This window comes from Etheostoma spectabile, chromosome 17 (assembly GCF_008692095.1).
Source record: "Etheostoma spectabile isolate EspeVRDwgs_2016 chromosome 17, UIUC_Espe_1.0, whole genome shotgun sequence".
NCBI classification, from domain to species: Eukaryota; Metazoa; Chordata; class Actinopteri; order Perciformes; family Percidae; genus Etheostoma; species Etheostoma spectabile.
The window spans coordinates 21,958,181-21,966,762 of NC_045749.1; the positions used below are offsets into that span (position 1 = coordinate 21,958,181).

At 43.0% G+C, this 8,582-nt stretch overlaps 1 protein-coding gene across 1 annotated transcript in view; it reads right to left on the reverse strand.

Annotated features, from left to right (window-relative positions):
• Nucleotides 1-8,582, reverse strand: part of ltbp1 (latent transforming growth factor beta binding protein 1) — a 167,962-nt gene that overhangs the window by 3,423 nt on the left and 155,957 nt on the right. Inside the window, exons 28-30 of the mRNA XM_032541703.1 lie at nt 7,808-7,936; nt 7,577-7,717; nt 6,516-6,692 (exon numbers count right to left, since the gene is read on the reverse strand). Coding sequence (XP_032397594.1) covers nt 6,516-6,692; nt 7,577-7,717; nt 7,808-7,936 — 447 coding nt within the window. The remainder of the gene's footprint in view (nt 1-6,515; nt 6,693-7,576; nt 7,718-7,807; nt 7,937-8,582) is intronic.

An 8,582-nucleotide genomic window follows, 5' to 3' on the forward strand; every position in this document is an offset into this window, starting at 1 on the left:
AGAGAGAGAAAAGATAAGAAACATCAGGAGCTTCCAGGTTGGTTCCTCATGGAGGGAATTTTTTGAACACATCTGAAGAGCAGGGCAGCAGCAATATCAATGCACAGCCATATATCTGATGTAAACTGCTTGTTTTCCAACACTCTGTATCCCATAGCTTGTAGCTTTAACGTAACTCATGACGTTGACATTGAAATTCTAAATTACTTTTGATTGCTGGTTTAAAGGTCCAATATGTGATATATTTACTGTAATAAATCCAAAAATGACCCCAATGCATCATCAGGTCATATAAATTGGGAAGAGAGAATTGTGAGTTAGTGTGATTAGCAATTGTTGCCTTAATTGTAAGCCAATAAAGTGTGTATTTCAGTTGGGTGGAGAGGACAGCGAGGTTGTTGTGTTTTAGTGGTTCCTACTGTAATTCTAACCAGAGGAAGTCTGTCTGTCTGTTGTGTGGAAAGGACAGTGAGGACAGAGGAAATGTGTCTGTCTGGCGTGTGGAAAGGACAGTAAAGACAGAGGAAGTGTGTCTGTCTGGCGTGGAGAGAGGACAGTGAAGACAGAGGAAGTGTGTCTGTCTTGCATGTGGAGATTGGACATTGTTGTGGATGCTGCGGTCTCAGCCTGGCAACCTCCGTGAACTTTGAGTCTGGGGAGGAGGGGTGGGGGGAGACGACTCTCTCTGCAGGAACTATTTTAAACACTAGCTGTCAGTATTACATATTGCACCTTTAATGGTCTGCCTCTGAACGGCAGAGAGCATGTAACCAGCATATTTTAAAATCTAATTTGTTGAATTAAAGGAAAACTTTGGTGATTTTCAACCAAACTTGTCAAGTGACAGCTGTCATCTGGTTCTTCTCTCCATACTGACCATACACTGCAACCTGTTCATGTCTAGGTTGCAGTGGCAGCGCCAAAGATCTCTTCTTGCTGGTGCTATGGGGTTACTCAACATTTCAGTGAGGTTGTTCTGAAATTTAGAGATTTCCTTGACAAGTGAAGCCTACACACACATGCGCAGATACGCTCCCACCTCCGCAGCAGTTTACGGAGTGAGCGAACAACAGGAAGAGAGAATGATGGTTTTCATGCACTGAAGTTGCCGATACAACAGCACCATGAAACTCTGATTAGCCCACCTATCACATTTCAAATACCAGCCAAAAAGCCAGGTTTACACAATCATCACTGCAGCTTTCATACAGGAGCTTATATTTGCAGAAGAGTAATGCAGCAGGCCTAATAATCACACACAGCCAAGTACACACACAAACACACACACATGCATCCTCACACAGTAGTCATACTTGCACACATGGCAACAATATTTTTTTTTATATCTGTAGTGACTTAATTTATCCAAATAAGCCACTGAACCTGTTTCAAACATGTTTCCAGGGATATAAATAAACCATAATATCATTTAAATAGTTAAATAGTTTATATAATAAACCAATGTCCTGTGCGCTGTATAACTTTGGAGTCAGTGATCCATTTCTTCAGTTCTGTAAAACACATTTTCACTGTAATGTTCTGCTAAGAGACAGAGATATGAGTGAAGTTCTTGCATATTGGATGAATCCTCCCCCACTGTGGCCTCGCTGTGCATCCTCTGGTCTGATGTCATTCACAGCAGTGTGACGTTAGGCATCCTCAGCAGCAATCACGGCCACGGCCAGGTCCTCCGCACGCTTGTCTTCGCCCTGGTTGGTGACAGCTTCACCATAACTCTGTCTCATTTACAGCTTTTTAAATAAAGTCTCCACACGTTGACGTTTAGGGAGTAAAGAAACGACCCATTACTAATGTAACACTCACTTCTCTAATCCCAATGGCTCCAAATATTACTTTCTTCTTCTTCTGTGTAAATACGTTACTGCAGAAGTAATGTCAAACGTTTAACGTGTGCTGCACCCATTGGATAAAAAGTATCACCTGTGATTGCTCCACGTTTTTGTTCTGAAAATAATCGGTTTGTTTTATTATTGTATTTTTTTCCTTTTTTAAATATAACTTAACACATTCATGAAAATATTTTATACACCACAGCAATTTCTTGGGGGTGCTGAGGGGGTGCTATGGGAACCCTAGAGCAAACCCAAGACCCTCCCTGGCGCTGCCTTTGCTAGGTTGCACGCTTGCAAAAACACAGATCCTACCAAAGGAAAGGATGCTCTGAAATCATACAAAATCAAAATCCCAGACACCTACTCCTGCGGTTTAGGGTCCACCTAGAATATGCCATGCTGTTAAATGTTGGACTTGGTGCCGTTTACTTCTGATTATGTAGCCTAAGGCAAGTATTTAGATTAACTTCAAATATGTGTTTCAGAACTATGACTGGTCTTAGACGGGCTAGGCCCACGTTATCTAGCAGCTATGGCTAACTGGAAGGAAACAAATGGTTAAGAGTGTGTGAAGAGACAGGGAGGCCAATAATAAAATTTAATTCATTAATAAAATGGAAATGTATTATTCATTTTGTTAAACTCATCACATAATGCAGGGTTACACTCACAAGTACAACATTAATTATTTTTGTTATTGGTATTTTAATGTTCGCAGTATTGACGTAAATGAAATTTGAGTTCAATCAAATTATAGGTTTTCTTACATCAAGTACAACCAATTGGCTCTTTCATTAAAGTTCACTGATTAGCAGTAAGCTTTGTATCAGTGGAAACCTGGTAGTATTTCCTAATGATGGTGCTTCCGTCCCTCATGCCCCCCTGGGATGAGAGCCTATAATGTGTGTGCTCTAAATGTAGCCTGTTTCATATTTGGTTTTTATATTATGTTGTTTTTATATATTTTAAATGTGTAACACCACTTGAGCCACGGTGAAACATTTCGTGTATACGGTTGAAATGACAATAAAACACACTAGAGTTCCTCCCCCTCTACCAAGCTGATGTGTGGTGAAAATCTGGCGTCGTTAGGCTGCCGTGCATCACCCAGGTGGGTACTACACATTGGTGGTGTCAGAGAGTAGCCTCCCCCCCGAAGCGATTTGCGTGTCTATGATAAAGCGCTATATAAAGGTAATGAATTCATTAGAGTTGAGTTGAATGCCTCACTGTCTGTCTTTGTCAATCAAGCCGGATGAAACTAATCAGTTAGCTAAACTTCAAACGTGCCTTCAGGTCATTAAAATGGCAGACCTGTAAATTTAATGTTAATAGATAAAACTGAAGTTATTGCTCCGGACCAAGCACCTCCGTGACGCATTATCCAAAGATATAGTTACTCTGGATGGCATCACCTGGCCTCCAGCACCACTGTGAAGAATCTTGGAGTCATCTTTGATCAGGACATGTCCTTTAATTCCTACTTAAAGCAAATTTCAAGGATTGCCTTTTTTCACCTACGTAATATTGCAAAAATCAGGAATATCCTGTCTAAAAATGATGCAGAAAAACTAGTCCATGCATTTGTTACTTCTAGGTGGTGATTACTGCAATTCTTTACTATCAGGCTGCTCGAAAAAATTCATAAAGACTCTTCAGCTGATCCAGAATGCTGCAGCACGTGTTCTGACGGGAACCAGAAAAAGAGATCACATCTCTCCTGTTTTAGCTTCTCTGCATTGGCTTCCTGTAAAATCCAGAATAGAATTTAAAATCCTTCTTCTCACCTACAAAGCTCTTCACGGTCAGGCACCATCTTATCTTAAAGAGCTCATAGTACCTTACAACCCTACAAGAGCGCTGCGCTCCCAGAATGCAGGGTTACTGGTGGTTCCTAGAGTCTCTAAAAGTAGAACGGGAGCCAGAGCGTTCAGCTATCAGGTTCCTCTCCTGTGGAACCAGGTTCCAGTTTGGGTTCGGGAGGCAGACACTGTCTCCACATTTAAGAGTAGGCTTAAGACTTTTCTCTTTGATAAAACTTATAGTTAGGGCTGGCTCAGGATAGTCCTGAGCCATCCCTTAGTTACGCCGCTATAGGCAAAGAGATAACTGTTGCTGTGATTAAGCACTATATAAATAAAATTGAATTCTCTCTCTCTCATAGCCACCTCCGCTAGACAATGGGATGGTCATGTCTCTCTCTCTCTCTCTCTCTCTCTCTCTCACTCTCTCATAGCCACCTCCGCTAGACAATGGGATGGTCATGTCTCTCTCTCTCTCGCTCTCTCTCTCTCACTCTCTCATAGCCACCTCCGCTAGACATGGGATGGTCATTCTCTCTCTCTCTTTCTCTCTCTCTCTCACTCTCTCATAAGCCCACCTCCGCTAGACAGTGGGATGGTCATGTCCTCTCTCCTTCTCTCTCTCTCTCTTCTCACTCTATCTAGCCACCTCCGCCTAGACAGTGGGATGGTCATGTCTCTCTCTCTCTCCTTCTCTCTCTCTATTCTTCTCTCTCTCCTTCTCATGGCCACTCCGCTAGACAGTGGGATGGTCATGTCTCTCTCTTCTCTCTCCTCTCTTCTCTCTTCTCTCTCTCTGCTCTCTATCTAGCCACCTCGCTAGCACAGTGAAGTGGTATGTCCATGTCTCTCTCTCTCTCTCTCTCTCTCTCTTATAGACACTCGCTGACAGTGGGGCCATGTCTCTCTCTCTCTATAGCCATCCGCATGAGAGAGTGGGATGGTCATGTTCTTCTCTCTCTCCTCTCTCTTTTGATCTGCTGGGGGATCTGGGGGGGACTCCTTTGACACACTGAGCTCCTCTTCATCTATCTTTCTATCTTTCCATTTATGTGCATCCATGTCCCAGAAATGCTTGTTACTAACCTAGTCCGGGGAGTCATCCCCGGAGTCCCTATGTTCTTTTCCCCCCAGCATGTTTCCTCGGATCAGGGAGGCGCCAAAAAATCAGGGTAGCAGCTGTCCATGGTCCCGATAATGTCCGCGATGCCAGTTACATCCTGCTACGCTCTGCGGTGCCCAGCTACGTCTTGCTGTGGCCTTGTAACGCCCACAGTGCCCTGCTATGCTACAAAGAACTACTACAAACAAACTCTTCATTCTAACCCAACCGGTCAGACACCGCCTCCAAAGAGCTGGGTCTGACCGGGGTTTCTGCCTAAAAGGAAATGTTTCCTCGCCACTGGCGCACTGTTGCTTGCTCTGGAGGAAACTACTGAACGTTGGGTCCTTGTGGATTGGAGTGTGGGCTAGACGCTGCTCTATCTGTAAAGTGTCTTGAGATAAACTCTGTTGTGATTTGATACTATAAATAAAATTGAATTGAATTGAATTGAATTGAGTGGCTTGGGAGTGGACTCCTTGAGCAGCAAAGCAAGTACATTCTGGGATTTGGTGTCTTTCATCTACATGAGCCAAGGCTGGCTTTTCTCGGAGTAGAAGGCACCAATTAAAAATTCACATTTCTACTACATAAGTGACCAAATGTAAAGATATATTCATCCTTCATTGGTGAAATATCCCTTTAATCCCTTCTTTGCATCTTTGGCTGTCAAGGACTTGACATAGACATCATAGATGTGTCTGGGGATGAAGCTCAGATTATTTGTCTACCTGCTCCTCAGCTCGCTCAATGGGAGTTTCTTCTTCTCAGTGCCCTCTTACTTTGTCCAGTAGCCCTGTTGGGCCTGTGATATGGATTTGGGACATCTGGCTGCATCTGGCACCTTTTGTGTCACTATGGTCCGACGAGCACTGAGCGGCCAGTGACTGTATCCTGCTGGAGTTGTTCCAGTTAATCTGTCTTTGACGTCTACATTGTACCACCCTCTGAGGCTCTTGATGGACTTCCCAAGATTGTTGAGATTAGTTTGTAACTGATGTGGAACCGTTAGTTTGCCTTTGATAACGGAAATGCGCGAGACTTGCTTGGTTTGTCCTCCATTCTTGTCCACTTGATGTTTTCCTGGATTTTTTTTAGCAGTTGTCTGATGCATGGCTTTGTTGTTATGTTAGTTAGTCATCCACGTACACCCTTATTGGTGGAAGCCCTAGTCCTACACACTTTCTCCGGGACATGACTTGCCTGAACTCGCTGAGTCTTGTGGAGAGGCGCTAACAGATGCCGTTACCCTTGACATCATGACATTTTGGAGGAAATCTGTTTCAGTGTAGACATTCCCCTCTGCATCCACACACACACACACACACACACACACACCACGCATGCATGCATGCACGCACACGCACACTCACTCATACACACACATCTCCGTATAGAAGCAGCAGCCACTGCTCCACAAAGAAAACTAATAAATAAATGATACACGCTCTTTCTCCCCATCCCCGTTCTCATCAGCTCTCCTGGCTTCCACAGCACATCCACTTCTGACTGAAATCCTAAAGACTGGCCTCAATGTTTACTTCTGTACTACAGCTGCCTAATGTGTGCCACGTCTTTGTAACTTTTCTAGCTCATTGAGAACTGCGAGTAGTTAGTGCTGGAATCTCAATATTGGCCACATTTAATAAATAAAGTGAACAAACAAACAAAACCCCAGATGTGATCGAGAAGTCAGAATGGAGCACTAAGACTGACAGTGTGACAGACATTCCAAACATGAGAGCAGGGTGTGTGTACCAGTGTTCCTAAAGGGGCACAGGGCACAGTCCATGCCCCATGCCTCGCCGTACAGACAGCAACACTCTGTGTAAGTGGTCTTCCTGTCGGGACCCAACGGCCGCATGCATGTCATGCTCTGTGTCACCGTCTGCCAGCAGATCCCTTGGTAGACCGTCTGCTCCGCCTCATGTTGCTCTGCAATCACACACACACGGACACACACACGGACACACACACACACATTACTCTCTTTTTCTCTCTCTCTCTTTATTTAATTCAATTCAAAGATTCGTCCTTAGCATTAAAGTTTCAACGTACAATTTGTCCAAATATTCCGACAGTACTCACCTAGCCCACCTAGAATCAAGGTCTGTAAAGCTGAAACTGAAATTGAATTCTTTCTAAATTTCACTCAGTATTTTGATGTCAGGAATATGATTTACTTTATTGACAATAGCTCAGGAAACGCCCAAGGAACTTTCTCTTTTACTGGCAATGGTTTTAGACAATGGGATATTTCAGAGCCAACTGTGAGGAAACGCTATCTTACTTCTGAGCTTTTAAATGACACTGCTGCACTCTTTTTACCTGCCTCTTGTGATTGTACTGTAGATAGTTTTAACAGCAAACTCAGAATTGATGTAGTGGCTCCACTAATCTAACACCACCCTGGAGAAACCAAGGACAGCCTTTTATCATTTGAAGAACATTGCCAGAGTGCGTCCATTTCTCTGTCTCTCTCCCAACATATAGACAGTGTTTGTGTGTTAGAGGCGATGAGTAGGTAGCACACGGTCCAACTTATATGAAATGTTATAGCTGTGTTTGGGTACGAGAGCATCATGAGGCTTGCTGGATTTATAATCTGCATACATTGCCATACACAGCCTCGGAGTGAGCACTGCCAGAGAACATACATCCGGGCTAACTATTTCGTTTAACTATTAATTTGCAAATAATTAGTTTTTTGAAAAAGAAATGGCTTAAATATTGGTAAGACTTCACAATACTGAAAGTTCAAAAATTTCCTGGAAGGACATTTTTAGAATGTGTGCATGTGAGATGAAAGCCTTTCTTACCAGCCCCCTCAGGAATGAAGACACAGCGGTTACTGCTGGGATCCAGCACCATAGGCTGGGTACAGAAACACATGTACGAGCCAACTGTGTTCATACACTGTCCACCAGCACACAGAGACTCATCCAGACACTCATCCATGTCTACAGGACAGGAAGCAAAGCACACATTTAATACACAGACACACACAAACACACAGACACACAGACAGACACACACACACACACACACACCTGTGCACTGCAGATTGGCAGCGTCGTAGTCTTGTCCCGTCTTACAGTAACACTCGTAGCTGCCCACAGTGTCCAGACAGAAGCCTCCTTTACAAACCTCCTGGCCAAACAGAGCACACTCATCTGCATCTGCAAAGAGCCAGAGGGAAGAACAGTGTCAGTACAGCCCTCGCTCAGATAACTACAGGAGAACAGGGTGAGGCAGGACACAGAACCATGTTCTCGGGTCTTTCCCAAAGCTTCTAACCAGGCAATGATCTGTCAGAAATTCACTAATGAGTTTAAATTTAAGAAAGATATAAACAAATTAACTAATATGATGAGGGTATGTAAGAAGGATAATTATGATAAATTACTAGAAATTAACAAACAGGATGTGAAAGGAACATGGAATACAATAAAACCATTATTACGAAAGGACTTCATACATTTATCCAGTAAATTTCAAGGATAATGACAAGACATGGACAAATATGAAAGAGGTGATTGGTAGGTTCAACAATGACTTTGTTAATGTGGGGCCAAACTGGCTAAAGATATAAACTACACATGTATAAAATACTCTCTGATGCACCATGTGGAAAAAAACATTTTTAGAAAGACATTTCTAGAAAGCAAAGAAATTATAGAGACTGTAAATAAAAGTAAGAATAAAACTTTCAAAGATAGTGATGACATTGATATGTCTCTAATGATAAAAATAAATAGACGGGATTGTAGGGCTGCGCGATTATGGCCAAAATGATAATTCCGATTATGTTGATCAATATTGAGA